Source organism: Triticum aestivum, chromosome 4B (genome assembly GCF_018294505.1).
Source record: "Triticum aestivum cultivar Chinese Spring chromosome 4B, IWGSC CS RefSeq v2.1, whole genome shotgun sequence".
Classification (NCBI taxonomy): Eukaryota; Viridiplantae; Streptophyta; class Magnoliopsida; order Poales; family Poaceae; genus Triticum; species Triticum aestivum.
Window position 1 is genome coordinate 651319377 of NC_057804.1, and position 24748 is coordinate 651344124.

General features: G+C 45.2%; 3 protein-coding genes across 4 annotated transcripts; 1 reads left to right on the forward strand and 2 right to left on the reverse strand.

Moving 5' to 3' along the window:
- Nucleotides 1–7575: 7575 nt before the first annotated feature.
- Nucleotides 7576–8297, reverse strand: LOC123090360 (GPI-anchored protein LLG3-like). Its single transcript, XM_044511696.1, has 2 exons — nt 8057–8297; nt 7576–7940 (listed from the first exon to the last, which is right to left on the reverse strand). The coding sequence occupies exons 1-2, from the start codon at nt 8295–8297 to the stop codon at nt 7576–7578; spliced, it is 606 nt and encodes a 201-aa protein (XP_044367631.1).
- Nucleotides 8298–15798: 7501 nt separating this feature from the next.
- Nucleotides 15799–20199, forward strand: LOC123093865 (branched-chain amino acid aminotransferase 2, chloroplastic). Of its 2 annotated transcripts, none has more exons than XM_044515927.1 (10): nt 15799–15893; nt 17130–17218; nt 17491–17665; nt 17817–17993; nt 18079–18210; nt 18419–18517; nt 18957–19073; nt 19348–19443; nt 19540–19652; nt 19779–20199. In XM_044515927.1, the coding sequence occupies exons 2-10, from the start codon at nt 17151–17153 to the stop codon at nt 19897–19899; spliced, it is 1098 nt and encodes a 365-aa protein (XP_044371862.1). In that variant the 5' UTR covers nt 15799–15893; nt 17130–17150; the 3' UTR covers nt 19900–20199. The 2 variants fall into 2 exon arrangements, with proteins under 2 accessions (XP_044371862.1, XP_044371861.1); XM_044515926.1 differs by lacking the exon at nt 15799–15893 and adding an exon at nt 16409–16697.
- A 508-nt stretch (nt 20200–20707) lies between these two features.
- Nucleotides 20708–23467, reverse strand: LOC543440 (fatty acyl-CoA reductase 1). The gene is made up of 8 exons (XM_044515928.1): nt 23296–23467; nt 23052–23155; nt 22731–22936; nt 22508–22608; nt 22003–22360; nt 21821–21902; nt 21265–21644; nt 20708–21176 (listed from the first exon to the last, which is right to left on the reverse strand). Exons 1-8 carry the CDS (start codon nt 23384–23386, stop codon nt 20975–20977), a joined length of 1524 nt encoding a protein of 507 aa, XP_044371863.1. The 5' UTR covers nt 23387–23467; the 3' UTR covers nt 20708–20974.
- Nucleotides 23468–24748: the final 1281 nt, after the last annotated feature.

Sequence of the window (24748 nt, forward strand, 5' to 3'; positions counted from 1 at the left end):
AGATGTCGGGTAATAAACCCCAGACAAAGTAACTGTTGCATCATAGAACAACTCAAGAAATGCAGTCAATGCTGTAATAACATGCCAAGTTTCTTCGCTAATTAGAGGTTCAACCCCATAATTTGCATTAATAAAGCCATTCAACTGAACTCTATCTCGGATAACTGCCTTAAGCATCAAATATGTAGAGTTCCATCTAACAGGCATGTTTGAATTATACTTATGAGGAACGCACCCTATAGCAAGACAATATCTCTTATAGTTTGTAATTCGTTGAGTTGAATGCGAAAAATAAGATATTGCAATGCGTATGACTTCAACATGTGGTTCACATAAATGTAACACACTTTTAGCAATAAGATTAATGATATGGCAAGCACAACATTGATGCATTAAAAATGATGCAACATATATGGAGAATATAGGAGTCAGAGTATTCATTGCACTTGTGTTTGCTGAAGCATTATCCAAAGTTATTGAGAAAACCTTGTCGGCAAGATTAAAATCGTTCACAACTTTGAGTATAGCTTCAACAATGTTTGGACCACTATGTGCTACATAAATTAATTCAAATCCTATGACTCTTTTTTGTAGATGCCAATGTTCGTTAACATAATGAGTTACCACACTAATGTAGTCTTGCTTTGCCCGACCAGTCCAGATATCAGATGTTAACGACACTGAAAAAGTGCACATAGAAAATTCTTCTTTTATTTTCTCTTTACCAGTTTTGTATAGCTTTTTAATATCCCTACTTGTAGTTTGTCTAGAAACTGGTCTATAATTAGGATTATGACAAGTTTGAATATATTCTATGAAACCATCAGATTCACCAAAACCTAGTGGTAAATCATTATAAGCAATAAGACGGCATAGACCTTCTCGCTGAACATTAGCATCGTAGGTGAAATTGCGTACCGTACCATCAGGGTTGAAGGAGAGCTGCGTTTGCACAGCTGCCGAGCCCGACGCGCTCTTTCCATCCGCCTTGGCGTGGCTTTCCACATGCCTCTTCAGGTGGCCGGTTCCTCCCTTGGCTTCTCCGGTATACTCCTTCTTGCACCTTTTGCACCTTGCAACCACCCTCCGGACACCGTCCACCACGGAGATTTCTTCATCGAATGATTCCCACACCACGGAGGTTCTACGATGACCTCTTTGCTTTACACCAACGGTGGTGGAGGAACCCGTCCCACTACTCGAATTGGTGTGACCATCGGCTTCGGCACTCGGATCGGTATGGGGTTCAAGAGTGTGATGATCGGTATAGGCAGGTTGCTCGGGTGGGGGCATGGTATAGGCATGTTGCTCGGGTGGGGGCATGGTAGTGTGATCGGTGCTACTAGGGTAGAGACTATACTCCATATCCCCAAGACCGAAATCGGAGAGTGGGAAGCTAGTATTGTCATGGTCATCCATGTTTGAGTGTGAGAAATATGTGGGCTGGGCAGCCCTATTTATAGCAAAAAATTGGTCATTTTTCGGACAAATTTGACCCTCTAACGATCAAATTTTCGAATATATGAATTTTCTTAAATAAATACCCAAACCATATCCTAAACCGCTCTAAACCAACCCTAACCTCCCTCTAAACCCCTCCCAACGGTCGCCTCGCCTGGGTGTCGAGCCGAGCGAACCCCCCGCTCCCCCATCGATCGAGGACTGCGCGTCTGGGCCCCGCTGCCCGCTGTGACGCTGCCCCCCCTGATGCCTGCCCCCCCCCCCCGTTGTCCCCATGACCCAGGCGCATCGGCAGTCGGCCCGACAGGAAACCGCCCCCGCTCCCCCAACGATCGAGGCGGGCCAATCGTGCCGCGCCGCCGTGCTGCGTGCCGTGCCGTGCCACGGGCCGGCCCGCTAGAATTCGTGTCGTGTCGTGCTGGCACGCGGGCTGAGGGTCGCGGCCCAGGCACGGCCCAGTGCGTGCCTCGTGCCTAGCACGACACGATTAGCCCGTGCCGAGCCTGGCCCGTCGCGTGTCGTGCCGCCGTGCTGCCGGGCTGGCCCGAAAAAAGCGGCCCGTTTGGCCAGATATAGCTGGGAGGAGGATGGCAAGCAAGCCTTTTGTTTTGGCAACTTTACCTGGTAGGAGATGGCAGATCCTGTCATTTTATTTTCTGTAAAATGTCTCTTCTTCTCTAAAAATGACACAAGAAACAGTCAACCCCATACAACTAAACTTGTCATCTAAAATATTAGCAAAATGCTAACCCCTTCCAGTGAAAATTCACCAGATATTAGAGCATCTCCAACAGCCGCGATTCGCGCCGCGTGCAAAAAACCTGTTTGCCGCGTGCGCTTCGGCTGGTTTAGCGCGGCCGCCAGCGCTGGCTCCAACGGTCGCGTTATAATGCAGCGCGCGCGCCGCTCCAGCAGCGCGCAAAAATACAGCATGCGCAGCACGCACAAACCACATATACATTTCAAAAAAGAGGAGCAAAAATGATCAAACAAACAAAATAAATCAACAATAAATAGTTCAGTTTCGATATCATTACAACTCAAACAAATAGTTTATCGTTCAGTACAACAAATAATGCAATTAACACAACAAATAGTTCATGAACAATACAATGTCGAATGCAGAAATCATGCTCTTTGTCGTCCATGCCATGCCCACCACTCTTCAATCAGATCATTCTGAAGTTCATTGTGCGTTGCGAGATGCCGAATGGCATGATAGGAGGCAATAAAACGGGCTACCCTTTCAGCCCTCCGTCGCACTCGCACGGGATGTCCCAAGAGCTCATACTGTGAGTAGTCTAAATCTTGGCCATGCTCATTCTCGATGATCATGTTGTGCATGATCACACAAACGTGCATGATGTACCAAAGCATTTTTGATCCCAAAATCTAGCCGGTCCTCTCACAATAGCAAATTGGGCTTGCAAAATCCCAAATGCTCTCTCCACATTTTTTCTAGCCACCGCCTGAGCATTGTGGAAATCAAGATTTTTCTTACCTTCCGGCTTTTTCAACGGCTTCACGAAGGTTTGCCACTTTGGATAGATGCCATCCGCTAGATAATAGCCATAGTTGTACGTATGGCCATTTCCTACAAACTGCACCGGTGGCAACTCACGGTTTGCAATCTTATTCATCAGTGGTGACCGGTTGACAACATTGATGTCATTCAAAGATCCAGGCATTCTAAAGAATGCATGCCAAATCCAAGTCTCATGATCGGCCACCGCTTCAAGGATTATAGTGGAACCCTTTTTTTGGCCGTGGAATTGCCCATGCCATGCCTTTGGACAATTCTTTCAACTCCAATGCATGCAATCTATTGAGCCAAGCATGCCAGGAAAGCCGCGCGATTTGTTCATCGCCAATAGCCTTGCGGCGTCTTCAGCAATGGGAGATCTCAAATACTCCTCGCCAAACACTTGCACAATTCCCACTGCAAAGCGCTTGACACACATGATGGCTTGGCTCTCACCCATAGCCAAGTGATCATCAACTAGATCAGCCGGGATACCGTATGCCAACATACGCAAAGCGTCTGTCACCTTCAGAAAGGTGCTATGCCCGAGCTCTCCGGCGGTATTCCTCCTTTGCTGGAAAAATCGGTCATGGCTCGCTAGTTTCTCTGCAATGTGCCTGAACAAGTCGATGCTTATCCTAAACCGGCGACGAAAATACGACTCCAGGTATGTGGGATTCTCCACGAAATAGTTCTTCATCAATCTGTTATGGGCATCAATCCTATCTCTCCAAATTTTCTCCCGACCCATAACCGAACCACCATGCTTCGGTTTTTTATTGATATGCATAGCTATGATCATTGCAAGATCCTCCTCCTCTTCCATATCAAATTCTTCTTCGGAAGAATCATACGACGAACTCATCTACAATGTTCAATACTATACTATAAAAACTACAATTCAAAACATGCACCAAATTCATGAAGTTTGAGCAATACATACCTTGTAGGCGTTTTGTCAAACACCTTGCGGGCGCGGCGTGGCAGCGAGCGCTCGGGTGCTGTTCCTCGAACGACGGAGGCGCGCGAGGGCCGGCGGGACTAGGAGGGGATGGGGCGGAAGCACGGCGGCGTGGGGATAGGCCGGGGAAGCGCCTGAACGGTCGCCGGGGGGCGCGGGCGGCGGCGGCGGCGCGGCCAGATGGGGGGTGGAAGTGGGAGAGCGAGCGCGCGAGAGTCCAGCAAAGCGGGCGCAACAAATAAGCGGCGCGCGATTGCGTTTCGCCAGCGCGCTGAACTACATATGCCGCGCGCGCCATTTTTGCGCGCCCGCTGGAGCCACCCGCCGCGTTACGCGCGCATTAAAACGGTCTAATTTGCGGTGTGGCGCTAGTTTAGCGCGGCTGTTGAAGATGTTCTTACGGACCTTTTTTCAGGCTGGTGTATAAGCGGCCCTATATGTTGTCAGTTACTAGCAGTCCATCCATAATTTCCTCATTCTGTGACTTATACAAGGACGGAAAGAAAGAGACAAGGTAACTCATGTTTGGTTCTGTACAAAATTCATCGAGAAAAAAATATAATATACACAAGGCATCATCATCAATAGGCGTCATATATTGGGGTCATGAGAGGGGATTGTGGCACCCGCGAGTATAAAATGACCTTTGGTCAAAGATATTTTCTGCGGATGGATTAGTATTTAGTGAATTAGATTCTCATTAATTCACCTTTCATTCTTTTTTGTTATATTGTTATAGAAGAAGCAAGCCGAGCAAAATTTGTTATAGTAGACAGTCGAGAAGTCGTCGTGCTAAGGGCTCATAAGATCAACGCAATAGAACAGCAGCTGCCGCCGACGAAGAGTGGCGTATATCAAAAAGATCTAACCTAAAGACACATGAACATAAAAGAACGACGACCAGATCCGAATAGATCCAACAATGAGAAAGAGTGGAGTATCTGGGTTCTGTGTTGCGGTCTGGTTTCTCGCTACGTCTACTATAAGGTGATTTTGACCGATCCAGGTTTTGTCACCACTTAATGGGAATAGTCGCAAGGTTGCCATAACTTTCGCGTCTTAGTTATTCCGCCCTGACTAAACGTGATGACATATTGCCTCCCTAGCTAACCCTTGGCATAAAATTAGGAAACAACATACTTAGGCATCAACGGTGAAGTAAATCTACGTACACATATATGTCAGGGTTTTTACAAGGGATAAGTATATTTTTCATCCTCGAACTCTTCTGAGAGTTTACAAATTGTCCCTCAATTCTAAATCGGAGGGTTTTCGGCCCTCAACTATCAAAATCGGATAGTTTTTGTCCCTCATGCCGCTTCGGGCGGTTTTAGTCCGGGATGAACATTAAATCCGTGAACAGTAAAATAAAATAAATAGCAAAAAAATAAAAGAAATCTGAAATTTTACAGCATCTAAGATAGTTTGGTGCGCAAGACACGTGCAAAATTTTGTGGTATTTTGACATTCGAGCAGCTCGTGGCAAACAAAAAACTATAAATATGTACGTCAGTAAACAGTAAATTCAAAAAAATAGCAAAAAAATTCAAAACAATATAAATTTTTTTGGCATCAAAGAGGCTTGGATGCACAACATTCGTGCAAAATTTCGTGGTGTTTGGGCATTGTACGAACTCATGACAAAAAAACAAAATTTGGCTAAGATTTTTTTTTTTTGAAAAAGTGCGCTATTTTGTTTTTTTGGCTAGAGCTCCTCATATGTCATTTGATCACGAAATTTTGCAGGCATCTTGCGTACCTGAGCATCTTTGATGCCAAAAGGTTTCATGTTTTTTTGAATTTTTTTTGCTATTCTTTTTTAATTTACTGCCCGATGTACATATTTACAGTTTTTTGTTTGTCACGAGTTGCTCGAATGTCGAAACACCACGAAATTTTGCACGGGTCTTGCGCACTAGAGTTCATTTGATGCTGTAAAATTTCAGTTTTTTTTTGCTATTTTTTCAATTTTACTGTTCACTGATTTACGGTTCATCCCGGACTAAAACCGCCCGAAGAGGCACGGGGGACGAAAACTATCCGGTTTTGCTAGTTGAGGGACGAAAACTCTCTGATTTAGAGTTGAGGGACGTTTTCTAAACTCTCGGAAGAGTTCGAGGACCAAAAATATACTTATCCCTTTTTACAATGGTGAAGATCTGCGTACACATTTAGGCAGCAAGACGACCGTTTAATTAACCGGACGAACAGATATATACACCAACGGCACACAGATATATATGGTATATACAACAATTAATACGTGCATGTATTTCACATCATCATTTCCAGCAGAGGGTGACGTTGATGCTCAGGCCTTGGAGGGTGGTGTTGAGGGTGAGGGGATCGTACACCACCGGCCCGCCCATCAGCTTGGCGTCGCACACCTGAAGCCGCAGCTGCGTCTTGTACATCACGGCGCCGTAGAGGGCGCCGACGGCGAGGAGCAGCATCACCACCGCCAGGATCGCCCACCGAAAGCTCCGCCGCTCGCCGTCGCGCCTCGCTGCTGCTGCACCCCTCATCTCGGCCGATCTATTGGGTACTTGCTAGCTCTGGAGTGAGCCCGTGTATCTGCTCTGTATGTGATTCCCGACGGACGGAGAAACATCTATATAGATCTACCTGGTTGCTGTTGCGTGAGGTAAGGTGCTTCATTCGCCTGGAATCTTCTCTATGCTTGCTCGCTTAATCACATTGCTCCTTTGCTTGGACGGCGGCCACCAGCTATCAGCTATGTCGATCATCACGTCGCTCTTGCAACCATGCATGACCAAGAGATTACCGACTGAGATGGCAGAAGGATCCATAGTGTCCAAGAGCAAAAGATGGTGTGGCTTGCTAGCTAGGGGGATCCTTGGTTGAAGCCTCCAAGCCACGTACAGCACCAACCTGCCTACTCTCCAAGCAAGAACTGGATACGTGCGCGCGTGTCCCCGTTAATTGGATTTGAATTTGAACCTGGCCACAAATTCACGAGCGGCGTCTTTTGCTTGGTGTTTCAGTTGTATTAATTATGTTTCAACTTCACGTCAAAGGATCGGCATAACCGTTACAAAGATCTATATACTCCCTGCGTTTCAAAATGTAGTGCATCCGCGCTTGTCGAGATCCAAGTTTGACCGTAAGTTTAACCAACGAGACCGACTGCGGCGGGAGCAAAAATTATATCACTGAATTCATATCGAAAATACGAATTCAATGGTATAATTTTTGCTCCAGCCATAGTCGGTCTCGGTAGTTAAATTTACGATCAAACTTGAATCTCAGAAAACGCAGGCGCACTATATTGTGGAATGGGGGGAGGGAGTAGTATTTTGTTCGGGCACCACAAGCCACCCTCGGCCAGTCAGGAGAGAGATAAAGAGATAATAACTCATGCACAAATGTTACTCGTACGCCCAACTTCTACGTAAAACTTACATGATGTGAGAGAGACAATCACCGTCAGGAGAAAAAGGAGGGAATAACCGCCAGCAATTTGAACTAGCTAGTGCGTAGATTTTTGTACAATCAGTGCGTAAGAATAGCACTGCCCATAAATTATGGGCCATAATAATTGCTTTACCCCATGCCGGGAACACGTCGTAACCAAAACACATATACAGTACTTAAATTCCTCATTTTTAACTTATTCGGGGATGCCGTCGGGGCATTTGAGGCCCTTGGGCCCTTCCCTGCAGTTGTGGTAGAAGACGCCCGGCGGGTAGCCACCATGAAGGTCGATGTAATGGAACATGACGGTGGCGCAGTCGGTGCCGTTGACGACGTCGTTGATGTAGTCGGCGTACGGGCACGCGAAGTCCTTGAATGCCGCGCAGCACGGCGCCGGATCGAACGGGGGCCACCTGCACCGGCTCGTCAGCACCGTGTAGTTGGCTGCCGCGAAGTCCACCGGGCATGGTCTCCTGGCCTGCGACAACCTCCGGCTCCGGCCGGTGGCAGCTGCGCCGTCGTCGTGGTGCCCTAGGAGGAACGCGTCATCTGCACCCGCACCTACGCATGATCGGGTTTGATCAGTACGATTAGATCAACCAAGAAGCTGTGTAAATGCTATGGATCAGATGTAACAGAGGCAGCTACTAGGATAGTGATCAATCGAGACGACAAACTTGAGATGACTCCGGCTGCGGCGATCAGGGCCGCGCAGAACACGAGGCGCATCTCCGCTGAACCTTGTGAGTTGATCTCGCGGCCGGGCTGGCCAAGATGAAATGCAATGCAAGAGCCAAGAAGCGAGCCAGGAGAGCAGGGAGGGATTAATGAGAATGGCTTTTCAGAACCCGGGTGTCTAGGCACCCTCTTATCTCCACCGCCCGTCAAGAATTCAGTTCCTAGAGATCTGTACCACATCCTGTTGCATGTAGTTGATTAGCAGGTCTACCTCGCACTGTAGCTGATTCCACCTAACAAAAAGGTAGAGACGTCCGTGAAAAGATTCCTTCAGCACCACCAGACCATTGTCGCATGCGACATGTTGGCCATGAAAACAAAAACAGAAGCAAGTGCGTCACATCTTCATTTATTATTCCGTTGCTGACACTCAAGAAAATAACAATTTATTACTTTGCTTTGGCTGCCGCATTTTTACAGAAAAATGTGGAGTTGTCCAGATCACGTGAACTTCTGAACTTGTGCATGCATGTGAGACTGTTTTTAGGAGAGAGGCACAACATGTGGCTGCGCATGCATGTCAAAGCAATTTAGAGAGTTTATTTAAATATAACTTTTCAGAGAGTTGGAGTGCCAGGGAAGAGAGAGATGGGAATCTCATGTGGTGCGAGTGGGCGCATGCACCGTGGTCAATGTATTGCCACTTCAACCATCACCCAACCAGCTTGGCCCACAAGACCTCCTGCCAGGCCTAGTCCTGCCATACCTGTCTCTCCTTCCGTCGCTGTTTTCTGCTTAGAAAAGCCTGCTAATTACACTGCTACTGCAAAGTCTCTACAGCTGGACAGTGGCTGGTACAAATCTTGAAGTCGCTGGACGAGCAGGATAACAGGGTGTCGGGGCACCCGGGTTCCATCACACCTTTTCGATTAGTAAATAGCTGCGTGCATGTGCATTAGCAAGAAAGTTATTATCAGCGTGTTTGGTAGTTTAAGAGAAATGGATTGGAAATTTATGAGAGGGAGTTGGCTGAGGGATTAGGCTTGGGAAGAGGCATGTTAGTCCCAGTCCCACGTTTGGTACGGGGTGAGATTATTTATGGGAATAATTTCCATGAACAAAGAAAAGGAAAGGTAGGTTACGTGAGATGTGCTCCTATTTGGCGTTGCATCTGCAGATTAGGGAGTAGTTAGCGCTTGCCGGTTTGCTTGGAGGAAATAATCTCCCGCTGCACATATTTAGCTAGGATGTTCCTGTTTTATTTTTCCTTTGTTGCGGGAGGTGGGCCATCAAATCTGTAACGATATGTGTTTAGACGTTTCCCATTCCTCCACTGGATTACCAGGGTCCCCCTGGGTAGAGAGCGGTGGGAGTTGGCCCTCCTAATTCCCCTTCTTCTTCCCTTGCTAATTCCCAAACCCCTGAACTAATCAACGGATTTTTTGTCTCAGCAATCTTAAACTCCCATTCCCTACCTCCAACTCCCCCCAACCAAACACGATGTATAGGTCCGATTAATTCGATCACGCCCGTGTAATTAATTAAACACGGGGGTTTGACAACTCACGAATCTGAACAGATTGAATGCTCCCTTCCCTGCCTTTAGATTGAATCGTGGTAATTGCTTGCAACGTTTTGCTTTTTCGATAAAGGGTAGACTTTATTGACTCAAAATGGAGCATCAAGAGGATACAAACACTGAGAACACATCCGGCCTCTGCATAGCTAAGATGCACACAGCCGACACTAACGCACGCACGCACACAAAAACACGCCGGCAAATAGCAAAGTCATAAGACAAAAACTATGCGTAGGCAAGGAAAAAAATGCCACAAAGTGATCAGATCCGCGATCGGCAAACTATAACAATGATCATATCTGCACCGACCATCTCATGACACCACGCGGACAACGATTCTTCAACAGCAACACCTTCAGAAAGGAAGCGACACTCAAGTGTCGCCGTCACCGGATACAGCCACCCAAGGCTAGAATCTAGGCTTTCGCCCTGAAGAATGAGTCTGAGCATTCCGAACAATGCCTTCCACAAGGTAACGATGTAAAGCATCGCCATTGCCAGGTATACCTAACTCGGGTTAGACCTAGAGGCTTTCACCCCGGAGCTCGAGACCGGGTGCTCAAGTAGAACCACCATAGAAGTCATTCATGGTTGTCGCCATCACTTTTCCACGATCCCGGCAGCTACATGCGATGTGACCGTCGCCGTTGCACAACCATCCTTCTGCATCAAGACTTCGTCCATAGATTGCATCTCGCCGTCAAAGTCTACCACCGGATCTACTGAGATGAAACTCACAGAAAGATCTTTCGATGGCGACCGCAATTAGCCAGGCAAGCAGCCAGGACCATGGGTTGCAGCTAGTCAGCGGCCATCATCTGCAAGCATGTGCACATCTCAAGCGGCTATCTGTATGTACCATCCATGCACCCGCACTACATGCTTGTCTTGATCGTACTTCTAGCCATGGACACCAACCAGATCGGGAGGCACCAAGCCATGGACGCTGACACACAACGGTGACGATGGTGGCCTGAAGAACAGAAAAAAAGACCCAGCCAAAGACGCCCCACCGCCGCCGTCCGTCGGGTGGCCGGCTTCCTCCGGCGGCGGCAAGGTGAACCGGGCTGACAGTGCCGGTCCTGAGATTTTGGGGGCCCGGGGCGAAACCAAAACTGGGGATCCTTAGTATAAACAATATAGTAATAATAATGGATATATGCATAGATGAAATGTTATGAATAAACACTTAAATGCATCAAAAATAGTATACATATGAATATAATTATACATAATACACTAGAAAAATCAATCCTCGACGCAAAGTTACTTATGATGGGGTCGATGTCAATCTAATCCAATAATTTTTCTCAATGCATAATGTCGTCAAACCATTTAAACTCGCTTACTTATTGTCTCAAATAGTTGTTCAATAATTATATCTTTGCAAAGCTTCTTTCTGCCGATGCAACCGTTATATGCCTTTAAATAAGATGATAAGCACAGAGACATTAGGATAAAAAAATGACTTCCCTGACATGCTAGAAAATCACATATTACACCATATGATGGAGTGAATTTATAATCTTTAATTCAAAACCAAAAAAGCAAAACAGGATGTCCATCAACACTTGTAGATTGTGCATGTGCATCTGTTGAATAATTGTACTATCAGGGACACTTACTTTTTTTTATCACCTATATTAATGTCAACAGTTTACTCTTGTTAAGATTCAGAATTCCCATCAATTTGATTCTCTTCCTCCACAAAAATCGCTAATTCACCATTTGGAATCAATGAAGCATATTACTCTTGATAATTTTATCAAGAGCGCCTCTCGCATGTATCAACTCATCCACATATTGTTCTTTTTCCACCATGCTGGAAATACATAAATAATTGGCATCAAAGGCTGATCGGTATTCGGTACTAGGTACACCATGTATGCAAAGGAGAAATTACTTATTAATTTAGTAATAAACGTATAGGGAATAGGGATTAGGGAATAGTATAATATACCTGGGATGGATCGGATCGTTGAGCGATGAGCCTATGCCACGATGTGAACTCGGGTCTGACTCTAGGAACTAGCGCTAGGCGAACCTATGCTATATCTGTGTGCATGTCAGCGCCTGAAATTATAAGATTGCATGGGGAAGGCGAACTAGCGATCGATTAGGAAGGAAATTATAAGAGAGAAAGAGCGTAATGGCGTGCTTATTATCTCGAATAGGACGGCGTAGGATCTGGGGATTGCTAGGTGACTGAATAGAAAGAATCGCTATGTTCGCCTCCTTCCAAGCCTGATTACCTTGCTAAGCCACGGCCCCTAAACTCGCTGCATGCATACACCTGGGGAGGGGCCCCTGAACTGTGGGGGCCCGGGGCGGCCGCCCCCCCTGCCCCCCCCCCCCCTCAGGGCCGGGCCTGCGGGCTGAGGGAGAGCCTCCGAAGCTGACTGCGACGACGCCTCCGGTGTCAGCTCGAAGCGACCCGGGAGCCTCAGATGCGTTTTCCCGGGAGGCTCTCTGTTTTTGGACGTGCAAGTTTAATCTTTCCAGCAACTGCTTAGGGTGGACTTCACTTATTTTGGTTGTTGGTGTTGTCGATCATAGTAATTTGTCAAAATAGAACTTCCTTATGTTGTGTTTTCTCCATTTTAAAATATAAGGTGTATTAATTTTTAGGAAACAAGAAATATAAACTACTACATCAAATCATTGGAGAAGCCAACGTCATCTTCCTCCTCCGTATGCTACTAAGGGAGTAAATAACATAAAACTAGCATATTTAGGGCTATGGTTTCAAAAAATACCACTTTTCCAAAATTCCGTAAACTCATCATTTTTTTGGTTCGCTATTTCAAAAAACACATGTGATCAAATTGGTTAAATTTTAACTATGTTTATGACAGCTAGGCCCATTCGTCAGGACCACGTGGCAATAGATATAAAGCCGGTAGTCAAACCATTTCTTTGACTGTTAACTTACATGTGAAGCCCAGGTGTAAGCTCTTGTCTTTCTTCTCTCCCTCTCCTCCCTTGATCTCTCTCTCTCTGAGGAAGCGCAACCATGGCTGCTCGGAGTCTCCCTCGCACCCAAACCCATTGGGATCCGCCGCTGGACACATTCCAGCCGTTGTCGTCCTCGCCGGTCATTGCAGCACTGACGCTGCCCACAAACTGAAATGGGACACACCGCTGTCACCTTCCTACCTCACGCCACCGTCATCCCCATGGCCACCGCGGTCATCAACGCCATCAACACCCACCTAGGCGCCCCTAGCATTGCCGCCATCCAAAGGCACGCCGCTGCCAAGCTCATCTTCATGGACTACCAGTGCATTTGTGTTGCCACCGCCCATAGCCCCAAAGCCACGGCCTGACGCAGGTGGTGCACATAGCCGCTCGCAACCACAGTCGGCGCCGCCACTGCCGGCGCAACCACAGTTTAGCGCAGGTAGTGCACGCAGCCATGGCCATCTAACAAGGACATGGTTGCTTTAAAAACACTAAAACAAGGCCCTAATTGCTTTTGTAGAAAAAACTTACAAGGACCGGACTGTTTTTAAAAAATACAAGGACCCGGTTGCTTTTATTAAAAAAAATTATAGGGGCCTTCTTTTTCTTAAAAAAATAGAGGGGCCTGATTGCTTTTAGAAAAACTTACAGGACCCGATTGTTTTCTAAAAATTTGCAGGTATCTGATTGCTTTTTTTGCAGGACCGACATGTGGGCTCCACCCCTGATAACGGTCAAAGCTAATGGTTTTTACTTTCACACGCCGGGGAGTCGTCGGGTTATGTGTGAAGACGCTAGGCCTTACTAAGAATCGATGACCTACAAGTTCAAAGGAGAGTAGGTAGTTGACTAATGGCATGGACTAACATTTGGACTGAAGCCCAACTTTCATAGTCACACCGATATTTTGCTCGCTACTACAAATTATGCACCCCATATGCTGAGAAAATAGGGCGGGCAACTCCTTCGCCAAATATTGACGCACTCGCTTTGGTAGGGCTGTCCGTGGGCATAATCCAAACAACCCCAAGTAATGTGCCACGACAGGAAAGATGAACATCTAACTTACCCCGAAAAATCAGGATGGTGAACAACTTATTCTAGTAACTAAGTAATTGGTTAAAGGAAACTCTAGTAAGTAAATCAACACCTTAAGTAATTATTTAGGGCACATTCTGTTGTCCCGAGTATAGTAATACCTACGGAAGTGTTGCAAATCATTCTACTCCCTCCGTTCCTAAATATTTGTTTTTTTAGAGTTTCAAATGAACTACCATATACGGATGTATGTAGACATATTTTAGAGTGTAGATTCGCTCATTTTGCTTCGTATGTAGTTACTTGTTGAAATCTCTAAAAAGACAAATATTTAGGAACGGAGCAAGTATATGTTAATTGTTTTCTGCAAAGAGCACCGCACAAAAGGCGGGTCTTCGTGTAGCTAGAATAGTTGCAAAGTCATTCTGCATGTAAATTGTTTTTTGCAAAGACCACCGCACAAAGTGGGTTTGGTGACTCTGATCGATCGACCACGCGTATTCTGACTTTTACATATGAGTACATATAAATAAAATAGTAATATCAAAGGGAAAGCCAAGCGGCCGGCCGGTTAGCTTAGGTATGGTACGTACACGGTCGGTACCAACGATCGAGCGAATCCGATGCCAGACTATAGGTACCGAGCTACAGGATATATTTACAACAACACCCATTGGAAAATCAACCATTCATTAGTATTCAGAGCATCTACAGCCGGACTCCTCAAACCATCCCTCGTACGTCCGTGGACGCGCCGGTTAGTGACCGGACAGGAATGAGAAAAGAAAAAACATGAGCCAATCGGATCACTCGTATCATCCCTATACGCCCGGGATGCCCGCGAACCCTCATATTCATCTCAAATATGTGGAGGATATATGGGCTTGCGGATGCGCCCGGGCATTCCGCCATGTTGGACGCGACCCTACCCCGCGACCACCTTTTCTCTTTATTTATTCAATTTTTTATTTCTCTCTCTTCATTTTCATCAATCACGTGCAAGTGACCGGACATATGCGAAAAAAATGATGAGTGTGGCTACGCAGAAGAATAAATAGGGGCTCAAACGGACACGCCCATGCGTCCACAGGCGTTTAAGCGGTCATATTTACTATGTCCAGCTGTAGATGCCCTTACTCCCTCCTATCCATATTATTGTCGTACCCTTAAAACAACTTTATACTAAAGTTGCAACAAATAATATGAATCAAAGGGAGCCCATAAAAGAATCTCCCGCCGGTCTGTCGTGTGTGTAGAAACAAATTGGATTTGCTTATGCCCATCTTAACTACTTGATGATGATTGCTCATTGTGTACGCGTTGGCACGACCGTTGCGTGGTTATCATTTCCTTTTAACAGGATATATAGTAATGTGTAGGCCCCAAATAATATACTCTACATGATTGTGTGTAGAGCAAGGCAGAGGAGGAGCATATACTATGCATGATTTTGTATTCTATGACTCGTGAACTAGTCGGCGGTCGAAAAGAAAAAGAGAAAAAAGACTGAAGCCGTGTAACGTATGTATGAAACTACGCGCTAAGGGCGTGACAGGTGTGTGTGTGTTAGTTAATAAAAAGATAATGATACAGAGCACACTAATTTAAGCAGATATCGATCTTGAACACATGCATGTTGATCACTAGGATTAGTAGTAACGTGTACACACACAAAAGATGCTTGCGCGATGTTCAAAAAGAAGAAATGGCAGAATAGTACGTAAATACTCCTTTCGTTCTAAAATAGATGACTCAATCTTATATTAAGTTTAATATAAAGTTAATATAAAGTAGGGTTGTCTATTTTGAAACGAAGGGAGTAATACGGTGGTATACTGTCTTTTAAAACAATGACGTACTTCCTCCGTCCGAAAATATTTGTCATCAAAATGGATGCAAAGAGATGTACCTAGACGTATTTTAATTCTAGATACATCCCTTTTTGTCCATTTTAATGACAAGTATTTTCAGACGAAGGGGATAGTACCTCAACTATTTAAAAAAAATACTCTTGATCGACGGCCAGCGACCTAGGGGACGACGAATGCATTGCACGGTCTGCTTCCTTTGTTCACACTGCTTGGTGTGGGCATCCTATCCATCGACCATGCATGCTTGCCTCTCTCTATATAAAGCCCCGTATGCTTTCCAGCGATTTTGCATCGACCATCACCTAAAATTCATCAATCATCATATAGCTATCTATCCACGATAGTCTCGACACAGCGCACGGTGGTGGCTGCTTTGCCTCGTACAAGGTACGTACTTGCTAATTATGTGTGTACCTCGTACAAAATGATTGTTGTTGTTGTTGTTGTTGTTGTTGTTTTTGTTGTTGTTTGCATGCTTATGGCATTTATGTACTTGCCGGAGGCTACAATGTTTGTTTTATATTTTTTCTGTTTCATAATTCTTGTCGTGGTTTCAGTTTAGAAAAACCACGAAAACAATCATCTTGCGAACTAAATTTTTTCCGCTGACGGACCGGTACATACTGATCTGTCTCTCTGAAATTTTTACCTTTGTTGCGGTGCTACTGTCAAAAACGCTCTCGATGAAGTATTTCACCAGGTGTACATGTAGCACTACTTGGCGTACGAACATGGTAGGCACCGGATGCCCTACATGTCAGCGGAACAGATTATTTTATTTTCTGGTCGGGACGCTGCACGCTGACTCGTTGCGAACCAGGCGATTGGGTCCATAGGCCACTGACCAATGGGCCCCGCGTCAACACGTATTGCGGGGGACCCGGTAGTCAGCGTGGGCATCCTGTCCGAGTGTCCGTACGCCCGCCACCCCGCTGCTAGCTACTCCACCCGAGCGGCCGCTTGACCGCCCGCCACCCCATTGACCGCCGCCGCCGCCGCCGCATTATTCGCCTCGCCGCCGACCGGAACCCATCTTGCCGGCCTTCGCCACCTCGGTCTCGGTACCCGCGCGCGGAAATGGAGCTCGGCCTCGCCTCCTCCCGCGGCCCGGCCGGCCCCTCGCTCGCCGTCGCCGGGCGGCGGCCGCGGTCCTCGCTCTCGCCGCCGCTGCCCCGTCCCCTTTCGCTTCAGGTAGCTGCTTCATCCCTCTCAAGATCGTAACGCGTGGGGCTAGATCTCAGCTGCTTGTTTTGGATTGCGCTAGGTAGCATTGCAGTAGCTAGTCCAACTCCAATCTGTAAATGCGAGCTTGACTGGCCACTTTCTTGACATGCCCAATGTTCAAGGCAGCCCACTAGGATAGCACTGATAGTTTCTTGAACAACACATATCATTTGTTTGTACGGTCCTGCTGGATAACCTTTATGCTTAACTTTTTTGGGGCATCTGCTTGACTTATTACAGCACTTGCTGTGATGTCTTGCTCAAAATGTCGTTTTCCCAGCTTGATTTTGTGTTCCAATATAAATCTGCAGAGGGGGTCAGTTCAGATGGTTTTACTACTTGTTATCACCATCCTTGTTATTATCTAACAAACAGCCCTTTTGTTGCTCCTGGTTGCAGGTACAGACTCGCGGTTACTCGATGCCTACTCTCCACTACAAGGACCATACCACAGTAGGATGCCAGGCTTCTGTAGCAACTAAATACATGTATGCAAATACTTATAAAATACCCCCTCCGTTCCTAAATATAAGTCTTTGTAGGAATTTCACTATGAACCACATACGGATGTATATAGATGCATTTAGAGTGTAGATTCACTCGTTTTGCTCCGTATGTAGTCCATAGTAGAATCTCTACAAAGACTTATATTTAGGAACGGAGGGAGTATATACTACACTAATTTGTCTCAACAAGATTCATGAGTATTCATCTGTCTTTTCTGACGGCTGCTTTGTTCTGACGGTATGATTCTTACCAGGGAAACAGATGATACAGTCGATCTGGACTGGGAAAACCTTGGCTTTGGCCTTGTCGATACCGACTTTATGTACATGGCCAAATGCGGGCCAGATGGAAACTTTTCCAAAGGAGAAATCCTGCCTTTTGGACCCATAGCACTAAGCCCCTCTGCTGGAGTCTTAAATTATGGACAGGTTAGTTAGCCGGAGGACTTGGAAGACATTATTTCATATATGCGGTGGCATAGTAACCTGTTGTCTGTAGCTATGATAATCTCTGAATTATGTACTCTTTGATGGCCTAAAGGTATCAGGCGTGCTTAATAATTTTTGTTGTGGCATGCAGGGACTGTTTGAAGGCCTAAAAGCATATAGGAAAACTGATGGGTCTGTCCTATTGTTCCGTCCGGAGGAGAATGCCATTAGGATGAAAAATGGTTCAGATAGGATGTGCATGCCTGCACCAAGTGTTGAGCAATTTGTGGATGCAGTGAAGCAAACTGTTCTGGCAAATAAAAGATGGGTAAGTTATTTTTATGTCTTCTCATGCTCATTTCATTGCCTATGATCCCCTAACTTCTTCTTTAATGTACTACTGTAAACTTTAGGTGCCTCCTACCGGTAAAGGTTCCTTGTATATCAGGCCACTACTTATTGGAAGCGGGGCTATTCTTGGTCTTGCACCTGCTCCTGAGTACACCTTCCTTATTTATGTCTCCCCTGTTGGAAATTATTTCAAGGTTTGTACTGAGTTTTTTAGTTCAACAAACATCTGGTCACAAGTACCGTTCTTATCTTCTTGATGATATAGTATAGATGAATGGTAATTATGCCACAAGCATATTTGCACAAGTACAGGCTCATCCCCCACGATCTATCTACTATCCAATTTTCATTTTTCCAAATTTATGTTGAATGTTGATTAAGTCTGTTAACTTTATTTTACAGGAAGGTTTAGCTCCTATTAACTTGATTATTGAAGATAACTTTCACCGTGCGGCCCCTGGTGGAACTGGAGGCGTGAAAACCATTGGAAACTATGCCTCGGTAACTTTTGACATCGGCATTATTTTTCATTGTTTCGACCTCTGTCGGCACCCTTTTGTAGGAAAAAAGAACCTTTTGGGGCATCATTTGCTTTGGCATTTGCGTGATGAAAATTTCTGTGGGCGAAATATGATTGTAGTACTGCAAATGATGAAAATGTACATCTATAACATAATATAGACAGCTTTCAAAAGAAAAAAAGAATAATGGAAATTACATAATAGCAGCTCTTAGTGGTTGACTGGAAGTTTTTTCAGTACTAAATTCTCTCAGCAAACTAAGATTTACACCCACATTGTTGTAAAAGGATGTTGTTGGTAAATCTAATGAAATTGAAGTCGTCGATTCTGTGATGAGTTATCAACTGCGCCCCCATTGTTTTGACTTTTGAATCTGAAACTAGGATCACTTAATTGACAAACTTGTCATCCCCATGTAGGTGTTGAAAGCACAGAGAACTGCAAAGGACAAAGGATATTCTGATGTCCTCTATTTGGATGCCGTTCACAACAAATATCTGGAAGAAGTTTCTTCATGCAATATTTTCGTTGTGAAAGTATGATTCTTCACATGGCAGTTCTTATTTTCTTAAATCTGTTTCAGTATCTGCAGTTAAAAGTAGTTTTTGCGATCGAATCCTGTGGGGGCATCCTAGTTATGTACAACTTTTGCCCCCTCTACAAACTAAGCAAGTCTAATGTGGATGATAAGCTACTATTCTTTGTTTTATTCTTATTAGTATGCTGTCAAGTTCTTCTTGAGGAACATTATCTCACCAAGTTAAGGACTGCAGAAATGTTACTTATATTTGCTATGGTCTTTTGCACCAGGGCAATGCTATTTCCACTCCAGCAATAGAAGGAACGATATTGCCTGGTATCACAAGGAAAAGTATCATCGAAGTTGCCGAGAGCAAAGGCTACAAGGTAAATGTTGGTCACCAAAAATCGACAGTTGATCGGAAGTACTATATGTTGCTTTGCTTTATATGGCCTTAGTTAACACAATGTGCTTCATTTAAGGTGGAGGAACGCCATGTGTCCGTAGACGAACTGCTTGATGCAGACGAAGTTTTCTGCACAGGAACTGCTGTTGTGGTTTCACCCGTGGGGAGCATTACCTATAAGGGGAAAAGGTGAAGCTTCTGCTCTGCCTTGGAACTGTCAATTTTTACCTCGTTTAATTTGGCTGTTCAAACACTGACAAATAAGCCATGTACTACTAGAACTCAGACCACCATGCATTTTCTTCTGCTTTTCAGGGTAGAATACGATGGCAACCAAGGAGTCGGCGTGGTGTCACAGCAGCTTTACACCTCGCTGACGAGCCTCCAGATGGGCCACACAGAGGATCGGATGGGCTGGACCGTTCAACTGAATTAAGTATCATGTCACCGATCTTGGCTCGACAGATTTCCAGAACACTGCTATGGCAGATGAATTAAACTCTTCAACTGGGACCTAGGGGAAGCTAATGTGCAATTCTCTTGTTTACCATCGAATAGGATCTTGGGAAAAATGGTCAATTGGGCTGAGCAGCTAGAAAGAGTTCCTGAACATGGCACATGAATATGTGTTTATCATCTCATTTTTTTTTCAGAATAATAAACGTTGCTCCAAATGTATCAAGTGATGTAAAACAGAGAAATTTCTCTTTAAAAAAAATGTAGCTGTTGCCAATCTGTTTTCTGTTGATGATGCTGATGACAATGTTCTTTTCCTATCTTGTATGCTGAGTACAGCTTGAGTGTGCGGCCCTGACCGCTGGGTTACCGGACCAATTTATTGTGATTTCTTGACGTGAAATTGTCTAGTCAAATTAAAATTCGTGTCAACTTTGATTAGTACACTTTTACTGGAACAGATTGATATTTACTGAAACAAAAGTGTATTATTATTTTATACTGTATTTACCAAGTATTAGAATAACTGTATTGATACTAGTATGCATGTTTTGGTGAGATGTGTATGCATAGTGACCTGGTTCATGGATGCGGTCGATCTTGATTTTAATTCTGGAGATGCGTCAATTTAAACAAAGTCTATACACAACTATTAATCGATTGCCTTATTCATTTTGCACTGAGAAGCGCTTGAAGAGATTATGCATAATTCACAAATCTTGGAGCACTATATTTATTTCTCTTGAGAAGAAATTATTAACAATCAATGCTAGTCAAGGTACCATATGTGACTGAACAAGAAATTGGTAACAACAATCAATACTAGTCATAATTAGCAATACAATACATGAACCAGAATGGGACTACATAATGTAGCATTCCTTGTCTTCAAGAAACTTATGCAACGTTGATGCCTGCTCTATCAAGCGACAGACACATTTTCCTCTTTCATATAGATTATTTAACGGTTAGAACCCAATTTGGGAGGACATTTCTTACAATCGTACGATTATTTAATTATTAAGGCAACGCCTGAATTTCGGTGCACGGATATTTCACTTGAGCATGTACTTTATGACCCCGGGGATGTGGACCCTGTAGAAGTACTCGTCCCAATCAATGGTCTTCGGGTCGAAATTGAAGAGGCTACCATGGTTGCTGGTCATGGCGAGCCTGAGCTTGTTTAGGTTGACGTCATCGAAGCACCCCTTGAACAGCGCAAAGGGCCCGTACAGATCCACCAGGTGCATCACGAACCTATAACAATATAACAATAAAGTCCGTGTCATCTTATGTGCCGCGCCATCAAGAAGATACAAACCACAAAAGATTTCAACCAACTAACCTGTACTTGCGTGCTTGGTCGTGGTAGAGGGTGTCGAGGCCGAAGAGGCCGCAGCAGAGGATGGAGAGCAGGTGGAGGAGCTCGAGGAGGAGGCGGTACCTGAGCATCATAAATAGGTGGAAGGAAGCCATGCTGCTGAGGAATGTCATCTTATGGGTACGCACGGTGCGACCGTCAGGGCCCACGCGAGGGTGCTCCGTGAAGTACCGAAACCCAGCCTCATGAAGCACATTGTATGGTGCCGGATTACGCAGCGACGAGCTCACGTGGTACACCGCCGGTGCATGTTGCTTGGGATGTGACTTTGTCTTCTCCAATGAGGACGAGCTGTGTGCCACTATTGCCGCCATCATCGCATTCACCACCATGTCGCCCGGCATCTGCACCAATGTATACCCAACCAAATGATTGCACTCACCACCGACTTTGAAATGTTGCTTTATAATCTTAAGTGGGGAAACCCTTTTTCTTATTATTACTGTAGGAATTCCTAGACTAACGACCAAACATTGCCTGGAATATATCTTAACTGCATGCATAGTACAACATTGCTTACCACATCCATGGTGAGGTTGAGGTCGGCCAAGAAGTATGTCAGGTTCTGCTTCGCATAGCCGATCACGATCGTGTCGATCGTCCTGCAATTTACATTTTTTTACATTGAACAAGTACCATTTATCCCTTTATTTATTGCATTCGCAATAGATTAAAACGACTGCACTTTAAATTATAATGAACCTGGTGCCTTCGATCCATCCGGGCAGTGGGTCGTTCTGGACACTTGTGATGATGCTGGGACGGACGATGACAACGGGGACATCACACTGCAACTGGCTTAGCACCATCTCCCCCATCGACTTGGTGAACACGTATGTGTTTGGCCACCTGAAGTGCCGGGCCCTGGTAAGGCCAAGATCCTTCATGGCCTTCCTTTCGGCCTTGGGCGACGAATCAACGTCGGCCTCAAGCTGCTTTTTCAGGTCCTTGGCCAGTTTCAGCTCAGTGTCGATGTCGAGGCGGGTCCCCTCGAGCAGCGTCTCGCCATTCTTGAATGGTCTCTCTTGCACCAGCCCTTGCTTCTCACCCGCCACGTAAGCTGCACCAACTCATGTATGGATTTATTAACTTGATTTGTAAATCAAATCTAGGTGTACTTTAATTAACATCCAAGAACCCTTTTTTTGCCAAAGCATCCAAGTTCATACTCATAGTCAATGGTTACTTGTAGAGTTGGTGTACGTACCCGTGGAGACATGGAGGAGCACCTTGAGATTGGGGCACTTCTTGGCGAAGTTGCACATATGCTTCACTCCCATCACGTTCACGTCTAGAGCCACATCATACCTGCACGCACACAACTGTTTTTCAGAGACCATTCACCGCGTACTCTTGCTGCACCTACTCTCAAGTTCTCTGCTGATATTTTTTTCTTTCTTGGACAAAACAATCAGTTGACAATGACGCACCTTTCGTAGAAGTTGGTGGTGGCGGCGCCATTAACGATGACATCGAGCTCCTGGGTCACCCGGAGCTCCCTCAGGGTCTCGCTGTCGACGCCGAAGTCCTCGCGCATCACGTCTCCGGCCAATGGGACGATCTTTTCCCAGATGAAAGATTGAAACCTGTCCCCGTGCTTCTCCCTCAGAAGCCCGAACAACTCCTTCCCTACCACCTGGGCACATAGAAAAGAGATTATTCAGCACCAACACTCGAGCAAAGGGATCAAAAGAATCATGAGATGAGCTGTAGAGGTCTAGATCATGAAGAACCATGACGGACAACACTACCTCAGTCTCCACCCGATGCTTTGCCGCCGCGGCATCCACCGCTCGCACCGGGAGGTAGATCTTCTTCACATCAGGTTGAACTCTCAGTATCTTCTCCACCAGTACTGCATATACGCACACCAACAGTAGAACTCATTAAGAGATGAGCACAGCAGATATGAACTTGACGCAAAAAACTTCTCGAATTTGCAACAAATAGTATATGCATGCGTAATATGTGTGTATAAACATTATGCGTGCATACTCTTTCCAAGAAAGCCTGTTGATCCAGTGATGAGGATGCTCTTGTTCTTGAAGTATCCAATGATGTTCTCTTCACTCAGTGTGTCAACCATCTTGATTCTTTTCTTGTGTGCGTGCGAGAGAGAGAGAGAGAGAGAGAGGAGGGGGGGGGGGGGGGGGTGGATGATTTGTGTGTAGGTGAGTGGAAAGAGGGTCATGTACACAATATTTATACACGGGCCATCAAGGTGTTTTGTCTTGTGGTTTGTTGTTTGGCAGTTGAACCGGTTAGTTTCATTATATGAAATCGGACGGGGTGGCCCATCTTTTGCTCAAAAAAGGTGTTTTGTTGTAGGTAGGAGAGGGGAGTCTTAATTTGAGGCACTTAAGAGCGCAGCATTTATGCGCTGCCTAACCAAAACAAGGACCCAGTGATCATCAGAGGAATCACATGCGGTCAAAATAACGCGTAGAAGTACTCTAGATTTTCAAACAGGGTTATTATTGGGTTTGCGGTACGTTGCTAGCCATCATATTAATTGTGCTCAGGTGGACAACCAGCAGTACTCAGTATTATTGCTACTACCTCCGTCCTGGTTTATTAGTCTTCATTGTAATTTGTGCTAAATTTTCACCAAAGATTTACTTGACAAAATATTAGTGCATGTCATCATAGTTATACCATTAGAAATTGTAGGGTACTCCTACAATTGATGAGTGGAGTATGATAGAGTAGTATCGTACTCCATCCATTGGAAACGCATAGCGTATTTTTCTCTCATTAGAACAAAAAATGGCCAATAATTACACTATTAGCATATAATTCAGTGGTATATTTTTGCTCCTGTGGCAAAGAACTTGGACACAACATATTGACGATCATCATGTTAGTACTCTACTCTACTAGTATGTCATAAAAACCGACAGTCGCATGGGTGGTACCAGCACAGAATTTATCATGCCTTCAATTCCTTGTGTACATTATTAAAGTTAGAACAGTGATTTTCAAACATGTCCTGCTTGTTTGGTTGAGTGCTACGTACCTGACCGACTTAAAGAGGCCTGCACTAGTAATTCCCGGTACGCACGGGCAGCATAGATCTGCTATGTGTGGCGCCTACTAATTCCATCTACTCCATGGTTTATCAGAAGTTCAAGACGCATGGTTCCTTCCACTTAACCACTTGCTTGCACAACGCTAACATTGATGGGATGAGATAGGAAGACGACAACAGAACAAGAACCATCAAGAGAGGCGGCGCATCATCTACCAAGGTCTACTCCTTTTGTTTAGTAAACATGAAGGAAACCTCCCCAACGGATCATCGGTTGGGAGATGCATTAAGGCATTAGATGCCCACCGGCCGACCACGTGTCGTCGTTTTACATATGGGAAAATGATAGGGGACTCAGTAGTAAGAGACTAGCTAGGGAATTCAAAAAAAAAAAAAACAAGTTCAAGTATGAAAAGTAAA

Coding starts and splice junctions, on each gene's coding strand:
- LOC123093865 (XM_044515926.1), top strand. CDS start 16,584: ATGGAGCTCGGCCTCGCCTCCTCCCGCGGCCCGGCCGGCCCCTCGCTC. Junction 17,994..18,078: donor TTCTGGCAAATAAAAGATGG/GTAAGTTATTTT, acceptor TGTAAACTTTAG/GTGCCTCCTACCGGTAAAGG. Junction 18,518..18,956: donor CCATTGGAAACTATGCCTCG/GTAACTTTTGAC, acceptor ATCCCCATGTAG/GTGTTGAAAGCACAGAGAAC.
- LOC123090360 (XM_044511696.1), bottom strand. CDS start 8,297: ATGTGGTACAGATCTCTAGGAACTGAATTCTTGACGGGCGGTGGAGAT. Junction 7,941..8,056: donor CGCAGCCGGAGTCATCTCAA/GTTTGTCGTCTC, acceptor GATCATGCGTAG/GTGCGGGTGCAGATGACGCG.
- LOC543440 (XM_044515928.1), bottom strand. CDS start 23,386: ATGGTTGACACACTGAGTGAAGAGAACATCATTGGATACTTCAAGAAC. Junction 21,903..22,002: donor GGATGGATCGAAGGCACCAG/GTTCATTATAAT, acceptor TGTAAATTGCAG/GACGATCGACACGATCGTGA. Junction 21,177..21,264: donor GACCAAGCACGCAAGTACAG/GTTAGTTGGTTG, acceptor ATATTGTTATAG/GTTCGTGATGCACCTGGTGG.